General features: G+C 36.0%; 3 protein-coding genes across 4 annotated transcripts; 1 reads left to right on the top strand and 2 right to left on the bottom strand.

The window, feature by feature from the left end:
• Positions 1–504: 504 nt before the first annotated feature.
• Positions 505–2,328, bottom strand: LOC114718320 (histone-lysine N-methyltransferase ASHR2-like). Its single transcript, XM_028903605.1, has 2 exons — positions 2,323–2,328; positions 505–1,748 (listed from the first exon to the last, which is right to left on the bottom strand). The coding sequence occupies exons 1-2, from the start codon at positions 2,326–2,328 to the stop codon at positions 624–626; spliced, it is 1,131 nt and encodes a 376-aa protein (XP_028759438.1). The 3' UTR covers positions 505–623.
• Positions 2,329–9,409: 7,081 nt separating this feature from the next.
• On the top strand, positions 9,410–15,957 carry LOC114718321 (protein BREVIS RADIX-like). 2 transcript variants are annotated; one of them, XM_028903608.1, is made up of 7 exons: positions 9,410–9,622; positions 9,880–9,999; positions 10,931–11,070; positions 13,700–14,067; positions 14,378–14,507; positions 14,597–14,910; positions 15,384–15,957. In XM_028903608.1, the coding sequence occupies exons 3-7, from the start codon at positions 10,957–10,959 to the stop codon at positions 15,460–15,462; spliced, it is 1,005 nt and encodes a 334-aa protein (XP_028759441.1). In that variant the 5' UTR covers positions 9,410–9,622; positions 9,880–9,999; positions 10,931–10,956; the 3' UTR covers positions 15,463–15,957. The 2 variants fall into 2 exon arrangements, with proteins under 2 accessions (XP_028759441.1, XP_028759439.1); XM_028903606.1 differs by having other exon boundaries at positions 9,824–9,999.
• A 692-nt stretch (positions 15,958–16,649) lies between these two features.
• LOC114718315 (cyclin-dependent kinase F-4) lies at positions 16,650–20,969 on the bottom strand. Its single transcript, XM_028903602.1, has 15 exons — positions 20,882–20,969; positions 20,731–20,799; positions 20,526–20,615; positions 20,306–20,444; positions 19,938–20,040; positions 19,797–19,849; positions 19,603–19,669; positions 19,276–19,384; positions 19,020–19,085; positions 18,841–18,909; positions 18,670–18,730; positions 18,464–18,580; positions 18,324–18,355; positions 17,332–17,407; positions 16,650–17,223 (listed from the first exon to the last, which is right to left on the bottom strand). Exons 2-15 carry the CDS (start codon positions 20,782–20,784, stop codon positions 17,003–17,005), a joined length of 1,257 nt encoding a protein of 418 aa, XP_028759435.1. The 5' UTR covers positions 20,785–20,799; positions 20,882–20,969; the 3' UTR covers positions 16,650–17,002.
• Between the last annotated feature and the right edge of the window lie 107 nt (positions 20,970–21,076).

Here is a 21,076-nt window from a genome sequence, read left to right as displayed (position 1 = left end):
TAATTAGTTTTTTTTAACATTCCCTCTCCTCTTCTATTTGATTATGGTTGACGAAGTATCAATAAGGGTAATTTAAAAAAATTAATAAATATAATAAATAGGTTTTATATTTGAAATTAAGATTAACTCGACAATTAAGTCTTACATTGAGTAGTAATCAGTATGAAATATAAGATCTATCCCGTTAAATTCGATACATTGTAATTAAAAAATGTCTACTTATTTCTAGATTTTGTTAAATTATGTTTTTTTCCTTAAAAAAATCCACGTTTTTACCATTACTTGCATATAGTGCGATTGAATATAAATTTTATTATATATATTGATCGATGATTTGATGCTATATTGGTTGATAATTAATTAATATTGAGTTAAAAAGTTAGATTTAAATGAAAAATTAGATGATTTCTCATTAAATGCATGGTGAAATAAAAATAAGAAATCCACTTCTATGAAGGATTTAGATCTAATCTAATAGAAGTGAAAAATATATATATTATTCAATTATTGAAATATCAAGTCATATTCCACTATGTGAGGTGAATTACATAAATTACGATTCAGTTATTGAAATCAAGGAAAAGAAATAACAATAAAGATTGAGGTTGGAGCCTTTTGAGAATTCATGCACCCTCAAGTTTTAAATCGCCACAGAAATTACATTCCAAGACATTAGACTGCCCATCATCATCCTTTGGAGGCAGAGGAGCCAGTGTGCCAGAACAGTTCTTCTTATCACATACATACTTCCGTAGGAACCAATCATGAGGCAATCCGCTACTTTGATCATCATCATCAACACCCCAGTTGGCTTCAATCTTGCACCTCTCACACCCACAAACAAACCCATAATCTTCCATCAAGATCCTCTTCCTCGTCCAATAATCCCTATTGATTCTAAAATAGCTTATGCACACTTCTCTCCCCTCTGCAACATCCTCAATCATCCTGATCACAATGTCCGTGTTGTGTTCATCTCCAGGAACACCATCATCGACGTAATCGAATCTGCATGCATTGGGAAGACAATCATGGTTAAAGAAAGTGGCATTTGGGTATATAGCATAGGCCTTGATGGATCTCTGAGGACCATCTGGGGAATATGGCTCCATTAAGCAGAAAGAATTAAGCCTATCTTTAGCCATAAGTTGAGCTGTGAGTTCTGCAGGGAGCTGATTCTGAGGTGGTGGGCACAGAGAAGAAATCAGAGAGTGGAGAAAGCTTGAAGCTTTAACAATGGCGTCATCTGGGGTTCCCAGAAGAGAGAGCAAGATCTGAATACTGGAAGGGGAAAGAAGGGAAAGGTTATAGACAGCAACGACGAAACGAGCCTGGACTTGAAGTTCATGGGATTGACGAAGAAGCTCTGAACCAGAGTCTCGAAGACAAGACAGGGCCTGACATACCCATGAAGAATGAGAGGATTTGAGAGCAAGAGAGAGGCATTTCTGGCTACAGAAATGGTGGCGCGAACAAGAGGGGCATGAATAATATGATGAAACAGTGTGTTGTGTTGGGGTTGAAACTGGTAAAATTGACCTGAAGCAGTGATCACAGTAAGAAGAAGATGAATCAGAGAAGAGAGGGAAAGTGGAATAGAGAATGATGGGAGATTCAGTGAGGATGATTTGGCCGGCTTTGAGATTCTGAGTTGCAACTAATCCTCTTCCTTTACCTTCAATCTGGTCCAACTTTAGAAGAGAGCGTGAAGCTGCCATTGATATCGATAGATAAGTGTTCTTCAGAATCTACGAAAGAGATGGCTGGTGGCTTGAGATAATCAGTATGAGATTGTTTTGATGCATGTGAAAAGGGGCCAGGCCATATAAAAATCACTTCGAGATGGACCCGTGACATATAAGACAACTATCTGATCCTCCAAGTCACCACCCCTCATGGTCAAGAAAGGAAGCATTATTAACGAAAAAAATTTAAAAATTTTTTTTTAAAAAAATACGTTATCTCATCTACAACTTCAAGCTCAATCTCCATTCCTTAACTGGAGCTTATCTCCAGCTTGTTGCTATGGATCAGATATCTCAGTCACAGGGTAGTATTGTACAGGAGATTCTGGACAAAACTTTCTTGTTGTGGTAGTCTGGTAGATACCAGATAAGACAGGTCCAGATTCTTGACGTGAGGGGCAATTATGATATCTTAATTACCCTTTGAGATATTTTAAGATAAAATATTTTTTAAGACATTTTATATAGATTTCTTGTATAAACAAAATCTCCGCTCAGGTAGCTCTTCATAGTTCATTGAAAGCCTATGAGGTTCGAGGACTTTAAGCTTAGGACAGGCATGATGGATAGGACATACTCGCATTTTTAACATGTTTTACGTAGATTAAGTAAAATCTTAAATTGCATTAAATTTTTATTAAATTATAATAATTTTTTAAGTTTACTCATATCTAATATATATGTTCGTACTAAATATTTATAAGGTGATTTATAAAAAAAACGCAGAAAAATCTTCTCTTTCTATATTATAAATAAGACCAAAAGAGTATCATACCAAAAGGAGAGAGTAACACTAAGGGAACAGTAGTCCCAATTTGTCACGATCAACTAGCATCTTCAGTTTGTACCAAAAAAAAAAAAAACTAGCATCTTCAGCTGTGAAAGGCACGAATAAAAAACAAAGGATACAGCAATTGCTCTCTTTACAAATGCACTGCGATAATGTTGCAATCTCTGGGTAAAACTTGCAGCTTAACTTCCCAGGAAAATTGCAGCATACTCTGTATCTTGAAAATCAGTAAACTACAAGTGGTTGGCTCTCTGTTGGCATTCAACATATTTATCAGTTGCTTAGCATCTGCTTGAGCAATTAATTTTCCTGACCATCGTTAAGCTGAAATGTGCTTCTAGTTGATTGGGCCTCTATGTGATGAAATCCTTTTGGATAGTTTTTTTTTTCTGGTACAAGAGAAACAGAACAAAATAAAAACTCAAGCAGGTTTATATCCCGAAGCTTCCTTGTCCACCAGGCTCCTGAGATCCATCGGGCAAACATCAAAGGAGGTTGTTTTTTAAAAACTCTGTTTGGGATATGCTCTTGTTTCTTTCTCCACTTGGGGCCCATTAGCGAAGGTCCCGTCCATTCTTTGAGAAAGGCCTACAAGATATATTTTCGGGATCAAATACCTATAGGGTGGATTCAGACTGGGTCTTTATGCGCCAATAACCTTAAAGTGACCAATAGGGTAAAATCCAGTGAAAGGACTAATCCAATTAAGGTTTTAACCTTCATTGAAAAAAATATTCATATTTAGTACTTAATAGTGTCTCGAAGAACAGTAGAAGAATAATTACGTGTAGCAAAAAAGAAAAAACTTAAAATTTAATGATATAAAAGTTTTTCTATGAATAGAAAATAGCTTTAGCAAATCAATTGATTTCCTTATTTAGTATTTGCGTTCTGATGGTTGGTTGGAAGAAACGAATGAAGACGGTGATATCTATAAATTTAAGTGCAGTTTTTTCATAATTTAAAAGCTGTTGGTGGAGAGTACTGCTATTCTGGAGCTTTAATTACTTAAAAGGAGATATGAGTATATATAGCTTTAGCAAATCAATTAGTTTCCTTTAATATACAAATTGCATCAACCGAGTTTTCTTTTGTTCGAGTGGCTTTCCAAATAGACAGATTTGAGCTTTAAATCTCTTCCCTGAAAAAGGCAAAGGAAAAAAATGTACTGTTGAAGGATTTGCTCTTTGTCCTAAAGAACAAATGAGATACATCAATATTTCTTTCCTTTTTGTTTTCAATTTTTTTCTGGGGTGCTTTTTGTCTTTTTATCAATTATTCTCCTTTGCCGATATTCCTCTTCCAGACTGATCATGGAGAATCTAAATTCTAAAACTAACTGAATATTGGGATTTTGCCTTATTTTCATATAACTTCAGAACTAATTTAACAGCCAGTTTCTCTGGAAACCTCTTTTCCCATCAAGCTAAAACTTTTCTTTGATTTTCCCATAATACTACAACTTACAACAATGAGCATATTGGCGTATTCTATTATTTATGATCAAACTCAAGGAATTCATGAATTTTCACCACTGGTTTAGATGTTAACTGACACTAAAAGAATTAAATATTAGCATTTAATTAAGACAAGATTCAAACAAAATATTAGATGTTTAAGATTGAAATTTCATGTGTTCTAATCGAAACACACTCTATTTCTAAAGGTGCCAATTTTTTCAAATTTGTCAAAAGGGTTTGAAGTTTGAATATTAATCATGGTTGAATTAAGTGGAAGTGACTCGATACTATTCAATTATGAATGTTAATCTCAGTAAGGTGTTAAATATTGTTTGATTTGACACAGCACTACTAATTTTGATGATGTGACCTGATGACTGAGTAAAATTAGTTGGCATCCTGGTAGCTTATATAGATCGATGAAAAATAAAACGAGAGAAAGCGCTGCAAAATGCAGCACACAAGGAGCAAAACACTGTTTATTAGTTTTTTTGCCACATAAGCTACAAGAATGCTAGCTTGTCTTAATCACCAGATCATATTAACGGTGTATGTGCAGATCAGCAATATTTAACATCGTTTAGCTTGTATTCCTCCACTCTTAAATGTAAGATTTTTACACACACTAGTATAAGGGTTTTATATTTAGAAGCCGAAGAGTAATAATTAACGTTCACATACGGAGTAAATTTTAAGGACAAAAAACGCATATTTCAAATTTCAAATGTTATAATCAAAATAAGATCAAATTTTCATGAACTATAAATTATACTACTAACTTTGTTTTTTTTTTTTTTGGGGTTAATATTGATGTTAAAAGAGAAAGAAATAAAGCTTTAATTTGAGCATTATCCAAGTGGGACCACCTATGTGTTTCTTTCTCTTAATAATGATACAATACTGTATAATTTTGAAGAATAAAATGCTAAAAGATGGACCAATTAATGTTTCACTTATTTAATACTTGATGGATTTGGTAAAAAAAGATTCTTGGATTTGAATTCAGAATTCCCAAAAGCGTTAAACTGATCAGTAACCATTAACTAAAAGCATTGGGCAGCATATAATGCAGCCAGCAGCAGAAGCAGCCAGCACAGCCCTTAAGCATGGAGAGACAGAAGTACGGTTTCGTTTAAAAGCTTCACACCAAACAGTAATTGCACAATGCAGAAAGACTAAGCTATACATCATCATAGCCCACTTGTTGGGGTCTCTTCTTTTCACATTTTTGTATAAAATCAAAATAACCAAAGTTTTAATCAAAACCCTCTTAAGCATTGGAAATGGAGAAAGAAACACTATTTGAGATCTCCGCTTTGTAGCAGGATCGCTGAATGAGTAGCTTTATGATCACTTTTCAAACTATACTATTATTCTTATTATTATACCTCTCTCTCTCCCCTCCCCTTCTCTCTCTCTCTCTCTGCCTCTAAAATACTCACCAAACATTCTTAACGTTAAAAGTGGTCTAATCCCCACCATGCTTCCTTGTTCTCTCTGCTTTCTAACCACATTTTGAATCTCACTTCCTTCAACCGTATACATCCTTTAACATTTCAATATGAATCAGAAATTCTTCTGATATATATAATTAAGTTGTGGTGGTTATATCTGTTGAACTATACGTATACTAGTATATAGTCATATTATATTAACCATTTAATTAAACATTACTTGTTAAAAGCTATAACTTTTTAGTCTAAACTGTAATCCCATCTTAGTATTTGAATGATATATATATATTTGAGTATGATTACGATTATTTATGTTACTGCAGATACAGACACAACATGTACTTTTATTTTGAAAAATAGCGGTTTCTCTTTAGTTGGTCTACGTTGTTGTTAGAGACTTTGTTTTTTGTTGGTTGTGTTTTCTCTTTATATGCATAGATAGAAGATAAAAAAGAAGGAAGAAGTGGAAAAAAAATGACAGAGATATAATTAAAGTGTCGGATAAATTTGAACTGTATTCAAAACCCCAAAACTTGGACCTTGACTAGCTACATATGCTTTTCTTCCTTAACAAGATCTAGTAAGAGCCCTCTTTAGCTAAAGCACACCACCCAGATGCTGACACGTGGAAGGCCGGGCTTCTCAGATTGCATCACAAGGCAAGAGAGAGAGAGAGATAGAAAACCCTAAAGAAAGATTGTGCAGTCTTAAGAGTGAGAGAGAGAGAGAGGGAAAGAAATATTGCAGTATGTTATTATATATTATTTGGACGGTTTAATTTGGTGTCCCTCTACTTCAACAATTCTTTGCTTAAAGAGAGGTTAGCCCCAGGAATAAAGCCATGGACAAAAATTGCAGTGGGTTAAAGTTAAAGCACATCACTTGCCCACCATGCATGCCAATTCACCATTGTTTTCTGCAAAATCATGTATAAACCAGTTCTTTTTTTCAAACATACTTTGATTGTATATTAAAAGTAACGAAACTCTCTATATACATATATATATGTGTGTGTGTGTGCATGCAAGTTTTATCACAATCTGTGTCAGATTAACTTAACGTGTATATATTTAATACCGTTGTTTTCATATCAGTTGGAAAGATCCAACGGAACCAGTCTGCAACCTTTACAACGTTTCGCATCGACATGAAAAGAATGATTTCTAACTTTTTAACCTATTTAATTAATTTGATTTTCACACTCTTAAGGAAATAGTGTTATGCACTTTTTTGGGTTGCACTTGGCCATAGAAAAACACTGTACACCAGAACAGAACTAGCAGAGAATTAGATACATTCTTAAAGAGATCGACCATGTGGTGGGACTTTAGTTTTTTGTTTCGTAGGAATATAATTAAACCTTTTCGATAGTTATAGTACAAGAGAAATATACGTTCTTTTTCACAAGTTGGAAGATCTTGTGACGTTTGATTCAGTCAATAAGGGCCAAAAATCCTCATAGTACTTCACTCGCAAGGGATCAAACAGAACTAACACTATTATATAATCATTGAAGCTTTTTGGAAACTAATAAGTTGGAATCCACAAAGCTTATGTAAGTGAAGAATATAACGGGGGGATTTCATCAGAGACGAATAAGGTTGAAGCATGTGGTGGATGGAAGGAATAATGGTAAAGAAAGTAGCAGAAGATGACAATGAAGAAGACAAATAGAAAACTTTTATGAAAAGGATCGCCAAAAAGCTTATGTAAGCGATAGGGTTTAGAATAAATGTGAGATCGATCACAGCCAGGAAGGTTAAGGTAAGCTTTGTTATATATTTTCTTTATATGTAGGTAGGTAGGTAGGTAGGTTTAGGCACATAGGTATCTATAGGTTAAGGAAGCTAGCATGCATGCAAGCGGTAGCTTCTTGTGCATGCAAACTTTGTCTCAATTCTAAAAGAGGTAATAATAAAAAGCTTAACATTTAAGCAATGTCTTGTTCTTCTTTTCTCTCTCGATCCATCCTCATTATTTTATGTAGCAGAGGTTCATGCATGTTTGTTTAGATCTCCATCAATCCATTTGTAATAAGTAGCAAGTTAAACAAGGAAATGCTTTGTTAATTCCTTTAATTTATAACAAATAAATGAAGTAAGTATTTGAAAATAATGATCCAATGATGATAGAATTATCAAAGATAAACATTCCTTATTTCTATTCAATAATGTATGAATAATTTAGTGATTTTAACCAACTATCATCATTTAATTCTTATAAATGGACTCGACAAGAGTACATTGTATATTCATCACAATAATCATTTATATTTTGCCTCATGTACTTGATCCAGTCATATAGAGTTTGTTCATCCTCAAACATATGCAAATGAAATGCTAATGATGATGATGATTAATTTTTTATTTTGGTACATCAGAAAATAAATACTCTTCCGGTCTTTAATATAATACTTATTTAACTAATTTGATTAGATTAAGGAAGTTAGATAAGTTAGTTAATTATAAGAAAAGTGACACATTTTTCCTAAAACACCATAATTATTTTTCTTAATACCTCCTCTCCTTTTCTACTTGATTATGGTTGAGGGAGTATCCATAGAGATAATTTAGAGAAAATTTATAAATATGAGAAATAAGTCTTATATTTAGGATCAAAACTAACTCAAGAATTAGGTCATATATTAAAGACCGGAGGAGTAATAATTAATGATAACAATAAACTTGTTTGGTTCAAATTAAAGAGACGATCATATAAGAAGTCTTCGTAAAATATCAATACGTCACATTACAATAATCTCAATTGTAATACTCCCCCCATTATATTTATAAGTTTCAAATTTAAGAAGGGTGTGATCTATTTTATAAGCTTCAGGTTAGGATTTATCTTAATATTTAATATATATTTTTATTTTATCCTTAATTATTTATTCTCTCTCCTTGATCATATTTTCTTTTATTATATTTTTTCACACACTCTTTTTCTCATTTATTATAAGGACATATTTGAAAACAAAATTGTATTTCTACCCCATTTATTATTTTTAATTAATTTTAACTAACAACTCGTTACCCATAAATTAATTATTTGAAACTTATAATAAGAACTGATGGAGTATTTTTTTCAAAGACAAGTTAGTTAATGTATTATTAATGTATTGATGTCTTGTCTAGTTGTCAACAATGTATTAGTCATTAGGTGTAAATACTTTTAAATTTAAATAGGTTACAAAACATCACTTTAAATTGAAAACCATAAACTCTTTATGCATATATATAATCAGCAACGGGAATTATTATATAAACTCTTTTTTGTACTTAATTATCTGAAGGATATACATAATTCTTTATGCAATCTGAGTTTGTAAATTATAAGTTTGTAATTGATGAAATTAAAACTAGCATAGTAATTAACATAGTAATGTTGTTTCCCTCACCCCACACAACAACCAAAAAAAAAAAAGCTTTAATTTAAAATTTATGGCAACCAGTTATGAATTATTTATCATCCATCTATTTTAATAGGAAAAAGAACATAAGCATGAATATAAAATGACCCACTCATCAACTCCTGGTAACATCAAAGCCAATAATAATACGCCACGTGGCCACCTGGTCAGGACATGTGGACCCCCAACTGTCGTATCTGCTAAAGGCCACTCGGTTCGCTATAAATTCCCTCGGGCTCCTTAACGGTTTCTCACTCACGGACAAGACCATTTTCCGTCATATAACGGCGACGTCACAGGTCGTTAACCTCTTCCTCCTCCGTATAAATAAGACGATCTCAAACTATTTCTCCCTCTCGACTGCTATTTTCAAATGTCTGAGCTCTCTTCCTACCACTAAATCTCGATTCCGTATCAGATTCTTTCCAGTTTTTGCAAGCTAGATATTGCCTGGCGGATTCACCGCTGGATTTTGTATCGCCTCTGGTGATTTCTGAACGGATTCCTCTGTTTCCTGAATTTTTTTTTTAAGGTTCGGTCGCAGCTGAAATTTAGTGCGCGAAGGAAATTGCATTTTCGCTTTGTGTCAATTTACTCGGTGGCGTTCAAGGAATTTGGGCCGTTAATGTTCTCATTACGCAAAGGAGGCGTTAAATTTTCACGATTCTGCTCTGTTTGGAGATGGAGGGCTGAAAAGCCAAAGATAAAGTCACAATTGTTTGGAGAATTCGGAGCTGGGTTCTACGAGTAGAAATTCTTAGGAGGTAAGGTTATCAATCTGTTTTGGTAAACAAAGTGCTAGTCGTCAGCCGTATTTCTCCTACATGTGTTTGTTTTAGCATTTAAATCCAACTGCTTTCAGATCTTAACCGTTTAAATTCCATGGTGTGATTTCGCATTAATGTAACTGTACTAGGTATTATACTAACTCTTTTCCCCCCTTAATTTTCATTTTCGATTAGCAGAGCTCTTTCTACTGGCGTTTTTCAAAACGAATGTGAAAAATCGAGTTGCTGTGTAGATGATGAAGCTGAAGCATATATGAAGCCACAATACCGAAACAAAGAGTTGTCCGTCTGCGTGTGGCTGTGCCTCAAGTCTCTGGAATACTGAGAACAAAAAGTCAGTTTAGTTTTGCTTGGTAAGTCATTTTGGAGTGGCAATGACTATTAAATTCTACTTTTAGAAAACAAATACCAAACTGGGATTCCACGTTCCTTGTTCTTATTTTATTCGTCTCATATTGCTTTCGTCCCCCGACATGCTTTGATTTCCTAACCCATTTTGTTTTTCTCAATCCCCAAAAGCACAGAACATTGGTCATATCACAACTCTTTAATAATAGTGGAAATGAGAGTACCGGTTTCTCTCTCACTTGGATATCTCGGAGAATGGGGATTGATGGGATTAATTAGTGTGAAAATTAGTGTGTATTTTTTTTTTATTGGGGTTTTTGGGCTAGTGCATGGTGTGTCAGAAACTTCGGCTTGGTCCGCTTGGACACGCTTTGGTTCATGATTTCGATATGTGCAGGCTAAAGCGGGCACATAGTATCCGTGGTCACCCTAAGAAGACCGACTTGGAGAACCCTTGTCCCATTTTGTTTCTTTCTACTTTTAATTATTGAGTAGACCCGTTTTCAATATCCATTCATTCTTTTGGGTTTTTTGAGATTGCTTTCATTCTGCTCTGATCCCGAGCCTCGTTGAATATTGCTTTTCCTTTTGCCACTTTTGCTAGGACTATTTTGTTTCCCCTGGCCGTATATAATATATTATAACTCCATGGTATTTTTCTTTTCATTCGAACTTAGTTGTAGCTGGGTTTTCTTTATTTCGGCGCTTTCTTTTGCAACCTAACTATCGCTATTGCCTGTCACTGTTTTATTCAAAAAAAGTGACTTCGTCCGCCAATCAAATTTTCTCCGATATACAACTTGTTGCAATTCCCTTTCGGAACCATTGTATGAGTAATATTGTATTCAAAGTTTTTTTTGTTGAACCAAAAGTTGAACGTGGAGCAGTTCCTAGACAGTTCAAAATTTTTATTCACCGAATTTAATTTTTGGGCAGAGACAAGAAGGGAATAGCGAGTAAAGATGTTTACGTGCATAGCATGTACGAAAACGACGGATGACAGGGAAGAAGAAGAGGGTGGACGTGACAGTGGCACGCCCAGTACGAAAGAGGCCGTCAAAGGCCTGACGGCGCAGGTTCTTAATCCCTCTCTCTCCCCTCTCTTCAGCTGCAATGTTTGCTTTTGGTCCTTTTTCTGAGAACAAACAAAACCACAATAACCCCGTTAGGGCCCTGATATGGCGGGGGCCACAATAGAATCTTTTATATCGACGGACATCTATATAATTTATCCTTAAAATAAATTTAAAATTATTTTTAATAGAAGAAATTAGGAAGATATATAAATTAAAAATTAGCATTACTTATTTGTTTTGCAATTTTGATCCCCCTTTTTGGATTTTTTTCACAAAAAATATCCGGGGAAGTTTGGGTGGGGAGTAAATTCCGTCAGTTTTTATGATGACGCAATATTCTTAGGCCCATTTGTTGTTAAGGGATAATCCTTATTTTGGTTTATTTATTCATTAAGTTCAAGATTATGTGGCGCGACAAAATCCGTCATGGCTGTCATGGCCCAATGAGCTTTTTCAGAGGCTTATTCCTCCTTTCAGTAAGAAATCATGGCGATTACGGGGTAATGAAAGAGGGGTAGTAAAGGGCTAAATAACTTGTGTCAGATAATTTTTCTTCCCGACCACAACACGTTTACAATAGGCTAATAAAGTTGAAGTAAATTTACCCTGATCGTAACTTTTTTCTCTTCCTCTTTTTTTTTTCAATCAACTCTCTGCTCTTTGTCTGCATTTCAAAAGAAATTTCGATTTTTGGTCAAATTTTCCTATGTTAAAGGAGAAGAATAGTAGTGGGAACATGTTTCATATCCAGCAATTGAGTTTTAGAGAAAAGATGAAATGCATAGAAGAATCTGCCAAATGCGTATCCTTGGTGTGGCCCATCCTTGAATTCTTGTCGACCCTTTGTTTTCCAAAGCTTACGAATATATGTTAATAGAAAATAAAGAAAATTTCATTAGCGAAAGCCACCCTTGGGTAGTTATAAGGCTCAAAAATTATCTCGGCGTAACGGGAATTCTATTTTAAACAATCACTATATGGCAATATATTTCTGAAAACCGTCGCTGTATTTGATAATTGCTGTATAATTATCTCTCATCTGTGTCTTCAATCTGTCAGTTAGTTATCTTGAAATGGTCGGAGTAGGGACTTTGCCAGGAAGCTTTTTATGATTAGCTTAGTCTTACAACTAAAAATTGGCTATAAATTATCGTGAACTAAGGGGCTCAACATTTAGAAAATGCTTTCTTACCAGAGTACATGGTGTCGAAGACTCAAAGGAGGCTCCTTTAATGGACTTCACGTTATGGGATGATGTCATCCATTAGCGTCTAGACAAGTACATACTCTAGCTGTAAAGGGGTCGCGTGATGCTTTGAAAATGGTGTGAGCCAGTTAGCCTGAAACCTTAGACTCCAATGTCCATCTATTTTTATTCAAATTCATACTTTTATCTTTCAGAACTTCCAAGACGGTTTTCCCACTCCTTTCCGCTGTCCCATATCTTGCCTCAGTTCTTTATTCATTCCTTTGGGCTCATTCTGATCATCTTTATGCTTATAAGATTTGATTAGTTTGATTGCATGATTAGTATTTCCTTTTCTGGAAAATTAAAAGGAAAATCGTTTCTCGACTCTCTATAATTTTTGCCTTGGATCTACACATATCATTGATTGAGAGAATCATTTTCGAGATAACAAGAAAAGAAAAGAAAAGAATATTTATAGGCGAATCTACACTGTTGTCAAAAGGTAAGGAGAGGGCACTCACTCAGGTGTTTGGAAAGCCTTGGAATATCAATGTGGTAGGAAGAAAAAGGTGTTTGGTCCCCACTAGAATAGTGATACTATCAAGTTAAATAGTTAAAGCTGAATGAACTGTAAAAAATGGATATTTGAAGGTACTTTTCTAAGCCTTAGGTAAAATTTATGTGTGGCGTTTGATCTGAGACAATTTTTGGTATTTCAAATGTTGAGGCACCTGGGCATCATCTTGCGATGATTTTGATAAGTCACTATCTGATCATCCTCCTTTGAATGATACATTGACCACAAATTTTCTAAATATATGGTATATTTCTATGTGATTCTTTTTAATAATAGCTTTTGTGGTCCAAACACGTCATGTGTTACTCGTGCTACTGTTCAAAATGAAATTCCCAGCCATTGCCCTCCTTTCCCTTTTCGTTTTTTTTTTTTTTGGGGGGGGGGGAGGGTGTGTAAGAGGGGTGGGGACCAAAATACCCATTGCCCTCGTACACTAACACACGCACACGCGCACATTTTTTGGTTTATCACACCCTAATATATTTCAATGTGGCCTGTTCCCCTCATCTGTAAAGCTTGTCATTGGCAAGTTTATATATTGTGCACTGGTATTTGTAACATCTTTGCATGCTGATAAGAATTAAGCATTCTGTAAACACCTCTGCAGTGCGTCGGTAATGTTCTCATATTGACTGAGAACTAACTACTAATGATAATAACCATTATCAGCAGGACCAAAGACGCTACAAAATATCCCATTTATGGCGGAATACACGTTATACACACATACATACATACTATTGCACAACCTCAGATATAATCGAAATAAGTTTCTCTGCTAACGAAGTAAATATTTTGCTCTATTCTTATGACAATGCTTTGAATACATTGATGTTAATGTGGATTTTTTTGTGTATGTACAGTTAAAAGATATTTTCATTAAGCAATGCAAACCCTGCACCGGGTCCCCTAGCTACAAGAAAGGGCAGAGGCCTTTTCCAGACTTCGATACTATATCTGAAGGGGTTCCATATCCTTACATTGGAGGAGGGGCTAGTTCAAGTTCAACCCCTGCGTGGGACTTTACAAGCTCCCGTTATCCAGGTGGTAGACCTGACCCAAGATTTGGTGGGGCTGCACGCGACTCAACAGTATCAGTTCAATCATGTGATGTAGTTTTAGAGGAGGAGGACGAACCCAAGGAGTGGATGGCTCAGGTGGAACCTGGTGTTCACATCACATTTGTGTCTCTTCCTAATGGAGGGAATGATCTCAAAAGAATTCGCTTCAGGTATGTTCAAATATATTAATTAAGCGCTTTTGGTAAGTTCAGAGTTTCCCATAAGGCTATAATGTCCTTTGTTGAAGAAGCCTTTGATGGATGTTATCCAGATGTAGATAATTTCAGCAATTAGATTACATCCTTAATTGTGGCTTCAAAGAATATGCTGACATAGAGTATCCTAACTCCCTGGTCAACTACGAAGAACTTGGAATTGGGAACACTAAAAAGCTCATAAAACCAACAAAATTTTTAGTTGTTAAGACATAATTATGGTGTAGGCGCTCAGACTGACAATACTTAGCCTTTGAATTTGAAGCCGAGAGATGTTCAATAAATGGCAAGCTCAGAGATGGTGGGGTGAGAATTACGACCGGATCATGGAACTCTATAACGTCCAAAGATTCAATCGACAAGCTTTTCAAACTCCCTCGAGGGCTGATGATGAGGTAAATTATCTCCTCCTTCTTACATCATCATTTTGCATATTTAGTGAAGATAAAGATCAATCTAACAATATGAATCCTTCTTGAAACAGGCAAGAGATTCTTCTTATACAAGACTCGGATCTGCACGAGAGAGCAAGGAGTGGACACCACGGCATCACTATAGGCCCTCGGGATTTAGAGGACACTACCCTTCTGACCATTTTGATCAGGGTGTAGGCCACCAGTTCCAAGCAGGGTCATCCATGGAACCACCCCGCCCAACTACTGATTCTGTAAATGAACCTTCTGTCAGTAATGCCGGTGACATGGAGGCAGAATGGATTGAGGAAGATGAGCCTGGGGTCTACATCACAATCCGACAATTAGCTGATGGTACCAGGGAGCTCCGACGTGTCAGATTCAGGTAACGAAAACCAATCCTTGTCTTACATATGTGTTGTTCCGACCTTTTTTTAACCTTAACAGATGATAGTCCTAGGAATTTATTCACCATGACGAAATCATGAACTTCTAGAGTGCATTCTTCCAGATTCATGTCATTAAATTTTGTAATTTGAACCAAGAGAGTATTTAATGGTCAACATATATTTTTAGTTCTTCGATTTTACACGGAATTTTTCTCTTATTACTTCATTTATATATCTTCAGAAACGTGTATCAGTACTTTTTAGACTTTCAAAAATGACTTTTTTTCCTCACAAAAATTTATGATACCTTTCTGTACATGGTATAGTCTGTTAAAAATTGTCCCGAAATTTTTGTTAAAAACATTGACAACATAAAAAGAACAGAAATGAAAGACAGAAAGTGAGAATACAAAAAACATAATTAGGCTAGCTTATTTATAGATGATTGACTCTGTTCACTTGTGGGCAGTCGGGAAAGATTTGGAGAAGTAAATGCAAAGACATGGTGGGAGGAGAACAGGGAGAGAATACAAGAACAGTACCTTTGATTGAAGAAGTTGGAATTATTCCCAATTTTGTTTCCTAATGACATAACTCCAGACTCTGGAGTGGATACAGGACTGGCCTCCCCACTATTTTCATCACCAAAAAAGCTTAATGCGCAAGCACTGGACCATCCAATGGCCTTCTCAGTTTTGTTCTCTTTTGTTTGGTGCATGCTGCATCATTTATTAAAACTGTCACACTCATATGAGAGTTCAGATCATTTTTTGTGGTGACTCAATATGGGTGACAACTACTCACCATGGTGGGATGGGCAGCTCTCTTATTTCATTATACTCCTTTCTCATTTTCTTTTTTCCCCCTGTTGTGATCATTTTGTCACGATAGTTACTTTTTCATCATTGATTGTTACAATTTATTAAATTTATTTTTTTTTCCTCTCAAGCGGAATGTATCGTGGCAGCTGCAACATCCCTTGTATTTACTTTTGAGTTACACATGGTAACATCACTATAAAATGACATGCTATTTTGTATGCTAAGCCAAGTGCTTATCTTAATCGTTAATGCAACTCCTCATTCCTTCTTAAGGGCAGCTCTTTCGCCCCCATGTTTTCTCTTATCAATACCTTCAAAATGTTTAGTCCAGCGTTTACACATTATTACAGGAGGCCATTTATTGGTTTGCGAAATCTAATCATACATGTAATTATCTATATATTAGCATTTCATAACCGTATAACGCCTGATACTTGGATTTATAAAAGTCACCCTTACCCTCACTTTGGTTTCTAAATGTTTTTGTCTTCTTTCTTATTTTCTCAAATTCCTCACTTTCTTAGAGGACAAAAGAGTGTCATTATTTTGTACTGTGATCACAACAATGGATTATAGACCATGTTAAAGGGAAGGAAGGAAGGATATAGCACTGAGAGGAATTCAACGAACTCATCACCGCGATCGTAAGGAACGCGTCTTTTCCTTCCTAAGGAAGATACTGTTATGCGGTATAGACATCATATAAGGCACTGACCTTCCTAATTATAATTTGATGCTAGTATGAATCCGCTTCTCGTCCATCGGATCTCAATTTTTGCCTTTACATACCTAAAACACACCATTTCTATAAATTTGCTATCTAACACAAAATATAGTACTACTATTTTTTTTTTTGAAGACATTTTCTGAAATAGAAAGGGAAGATTAGAAGCATAACAGAAAAGACGACGAAGAATACAGAACGCTACCATATTATTCAAGAAGTAAAATTCAAGAGTAGCTGACAGAGCAAGTCTGCAACTAAAATTTCATATGTTTTGATACAACTTCCATTGCACGCTTAGCATTAACCGAAACTGAACACAAGCAAAGAGCGTAGCGCCCTTTTATTCATTAAAACTCGCCAAATATATATAAAATAACAAGCAAACTAGCGAATCAGCACAGTTCCCACCCCATAAGAGATACAAACACTCAAACGCAAAACCAGCGGATAACCAAAAGGTTCAAGGGTAAGAGCAAACATATACTGGAGGACCATATTTAACAATGGAAGGAAGATTAACTTTATTTTGCTGGTATTTTCTCATCCGGCAACTTTCCTAGGAAAAGTTCTTCCAGTAGAAACCACTTGAGCAGGCCTCGGCAGCAAGTTCTTAGATTCAGAACCCCACTGGACTCCAGCTTTCATTGGAGGAGGAGGTCGAGCTTCTCCCATAGATTGTTTTCGGATTCCAACACTCATATTAGCCAACTTCTCAGCTGTCTCTGCAACCCCACGTACTGTTCTTCCCTTGTTCATCGATGCTGCAATCCCATCGTTAACTTCCATATCACTAAACAGCTAACATGCATCTCCCACGCCATAAAAAGTAACAAAATAATTAGGGGCATATTATTAACATGCTGGCTTACTTGGGCTGTTCTTTCCGGGAGGCCTATACTTTGGTTGTTTGACAGTCTTCAAGGCTTTATCAGTTTTATTTCCATCCTTCGGTACAATCAAGAAGAATTTCGTCAGCAATACACAGAAGAACAATATATAAGAACCAGTAAAATCGTTTTATTTCCGGATTTAGCAGGATTCAGGAACAGATCAACATGTATGCTCTGTTTAGATGAGAAGAAAAGTTGGGAGGCAAGAAAATGAGAGAAGAGAAAATAGAGAGAAGTAAAAACCAAAAAAAAAATGTTATCATCCTTCTTGCTTGGATAGAGGAGAGAACATAAGAAAAAAAGGAAATGTACAAATATTTAAAAGATTAAAATATCCTTATCAAAACATATCATTTAAAATTAAATCAAATTATACTAACACTAACATCATTAAATAATTTAAAATCATGTTATTTGGTTAATATATATTTTTAGATTATTATATTTTAAAACCAAATTATTTACAAAAAGGTGAAAAAGTGAACAATTTTTTAAATATAATAAAAGAAAATAAATAGGCAAAGGAAGAACTCAAGAAAGCACAAGAGAAAGGGCAGCCACGGAAATCTCATTTTCCTCCCCAAATCTCCATATATGGAGAGAAAATTTGGAGAGAGGATTAGACATGGGCCCACCTTATTTTCTTTCCCGCTTTTCCTTCCTCTCACGAAAAACTCATTCCTCCTCTTGTTTTCCTCCCTAATTTTCTCCACTCCTTAATTTTCTCTCCATTCAAACAGGGGTTAATTTCCAGCGATGCATGCCAGTCACTACCACCCCATAATAACATAGCAACCTAGCCTGAATTGCTTTGGCAAAGGGGGAAAAAAAACCTAGCCTAAATTGATAATGTGTGTGACAAAAGCCATCCACAGCAAATACATAGCTTGACAGATAGCAATAGACCAGTACAAGGAAGCAAGCACAACAAAGAATTAATAGTCCAAGCTCATATTAACAGCATAACTCACCTCATTTGTCAAATCCAGTTTGCGTTGTACACCTGTAAGAACATTCAACATTGAATGAGAACGTTCACACGTTCAATACATAACTATGATGATTCTTAGCAAATGTGATATAGGGAATAAAACTTAAATCAGGCCGTCACCTGGAGCAAAAGGAGGTTGCAATTTAGTGGGAGGATAATTATTGGTTAGCTTCGAATTAGACAAAGCACCTGAATATCTCTTAGCCCCATGGCGATCCCCCGATGCCCGCACCCCAGCTGTAATAACCAAGCAATTAGTATTCCTATGATTTAAACATCAACAAACGCTTAACTACGAATAAGATTACTATTACGATGATACCAACCGGATGGAGGAGTTCTGGCTATTGCTTTGGTGCGGAGGGAAGGAGGAATATAAAAGCAACTCTACAAAGGAAAAAAGAAGTGTTTAAAATTTGCCAGCACAAGCAGAAAAAGCATAAGGCGAGGATAAAGACATAAATGACATCCACGATGTAATTAGTTAAAAGAATCACCTGGAAGAATGGGTGCTGAAGGGCCTCAGCAGCTGTCGGCCTCTTGCTGGGATCCCATGAGCAAAGTGCCTATATAGATTGCAATATTGCATGAGAGGAAGAGGAAAAATACATAGCATCCCATCATGTGGGAGGTGGACATAATTGAGATGTCTTTGGGATAGAGGTAAGCTACTCACTGTCATAAGGTCGATAGCATCAGCACTTGCAGAGGGGATTAGAACAGAAAGATGAACACCAGCAAGCTGTAATGGTTCGTGCAGAAGGCAGATGCTAATAATAATTAGTGGAAAGATACTTATTAGCTTAAGAATACACTACACTAGCATACTAACGCTATAATTAGAGAAATAATTAAGTAATTAATGGCACATGAATTAGTGAAGTCACGAAAAGTTTGCTAACAACGATTGCAAGACCCAAATTGAAGCAAACCTGTGGAAACTGATAGTTGATATCCCTTGCAAGTTTAAGACCACCAGCCCATGACTCCACGGTGGGACTGCCAATCACACTGCATATTTTGTAGATCTCATCTGCTTCACTGCATACACAGCCATGAAGACACATGTTTATTTCCAACAGAAATGAGAAACTCAGTATACAGATTGCAACTCCCAGAAATCCCCTCGTAAAATATGTGGCGGCATCATATGAAAATTAGACGCAAAGCCAAACCTTATTTCCCAAAAATGGGGATTTTAAACATCCAAGCCCCCCTCCCCTCTTTTTTTTTGGGGGGGGGGGGGGGGGTTTAAATACCTGGCACCAGGAAAAAGCGGGCGGAGAGTGAAGAGTTCAGCCATTATAGCACCCATTGCCCACATATCTACGGGGAAAATACCAAAATTAGTAAAGAAAACGTCCTTAAAGTACTCATTCTGTCCCTTGACACTATGGCAAGCGATATCAGTCAAGGCCAAAAAGAACAAAATTATTGCACATCAGATACTTACCAACTTCAGGACCATAGAGATAAGACTGAAGCAGCACTTCAGGAGCTCGATACCTAGTTAGAGGTCATCATAGAAGCCATCAAAACCCTTATGAGCAGATGGTTGCTACAAAACTAAATTATATTAAATAAAGATGCCTACCACCGTGTGGAGACATATTCAGTATAGGGTGGTTGTGAACTGATCTCTCGTGCTAGACCAAAATCAGCAACTTTAATAGCATCCTTGGTAACCAGCAAGTTTTCTGCAAAGAAGAGTGTCTATTGTATAAAACTGGCAAAACTCTAGCAGCAGAACAGACGTAAATGCAGCAGACTAGCCACCTAGTCTGCGTGTGCATGACAAAGTGGCTGATCAATTCATCATCAACTTCTCATAACAACAGATAGTCATTTAATATAAAGAGAAAGAAATGCCACCAACATTGTATGATTTCCATGTCGGACCACATGGCAAACTCTCATTCTATATCAAGATGTACTTTTCCAAGACCGCACCCACAAAATTACCTGGCTTCAGGTCGCGGTGAAAATATCCATGCTGGTGCATGTAAGCAAGACTTTGAAAAATTTGAAAACACCAATTTCTAACTTGGCCTTCAGAAAACAGCTTTGACCTGTCTTTCATGAGCTGGTACAGGTTGTATTCCTGCATTCCCAAAGCGGCACCTTAGTTTAGCATTAGAATTTACACCAGCTCGTCATTATACCATAATAAATTGGCACCTACCATGTACTCGAAAACAAAGTATAGAATGTCACATTCTCGAATAACTTCCTTCAGTTTCACAATATTAGGGTGGTTCATTTTCCTCAACGACTGCAACAAGATACAATGTTTAAGTATATGGAAAAATATAACCAACAGAGGAAAAATTACAAGCATATAACAAGACAGAGCAACTATAAATTATACAAGATGACCATCTAATCACCTTGACCTCTCTCAGATTTATACACTCCTCCCAAGAGTAATATTTCTTCTTCATTTTCTTGATTGCAACCTGTAATTTCAAATAAGTTGTCAAGAACCACACAACGTCTGACTTTGCATGTAGCAATTTTTGACATGCTAACAACACTTACAACTTCACCAGTTTGCTTATTAATAGCTCTCCAGACACTCCCAAACGTTCCATCACCAACCTCCTTGATTAACCTGTACCTGTGATAACCCCCCGCGGGAAAATGGGAATAAGTCAATAGGAAGCAAGGAAAAACAAACAACTTCCACAACAGGTAATTACCTCTCCATTATTCCGTAGAACTGCAAAGCAACTT

The sequence above is a fragment of the Neltuma alba genome, unplaced genomic scaffold (assembly GCF_004799145.2).
Source record: "Neltuma alba isolate B1F8T4 unplaced genomic scaffold, ASM479914v2 tig00011830_pilon, whole genome shotgun sequence".
Lineage (NCBI taxonomy): Eukaryota > Viridiplantae > Streptophyta > Magnoliopsida > Fabales > Fabaceae > Neltuma > Neltuma alba.
Note: the sequence above shows the minus strand (reverse complement) of the source record. Positions and strands in the feature narration are given on the sequence as shown.

What these genes read in the sequence shown, in the direction of transcription:
- LOC114718321 (XM_028903608.1), top strand. Translation starts at nt 10,957, where the DNA reads ATGTTTACGTGCATAGCATGTACGAAAACGACGGATGACAGGGAAGAA. An exon ending in CCTCGAGGGCTGATGATGAG is followed by an intron (nt 14,508 to 14,596) that starts GTAAATTATCTC and finishes TTCTTGAAACAG; the next exon opens with GCAAGAGATTCTTCTTATAC. An exon ending in CTCCGACGTGTCAGATTCAG is followed by an intron (nt 14,911 to 15,383) that starts GTAACGAAAACC and finishes ACTTGTGGGCAG; the next exon opens with TCGGGAAAGATTTGGAGAAG.
- LOC114718315 (XM_028903602.1), bottom strand. Translation starts at nt 20,784, where the DNA reads ATGAAGAAGAAATATTACTCTTGGGAGGAGTGTATAAATCTGAGAGAG. An exon ending in GAATATGTCTCCACACGGTG is followed by an intron (nt 19,850 to 19,937) that starts GTAGGCATCTTT and finishes ACCTCTAACTAG; the next exon opens with GTATCGAGCTCCTGAAGTGC. An exon ending in TCCCGGAAAGAACAGCCCAA is followed by an intron (nt 17,224 to 17,331) that starts GTAAGCCAGCAT and finishes ATGGGATTGCAG; the next exon opens with CATCGATGAACAAGGGAAGA.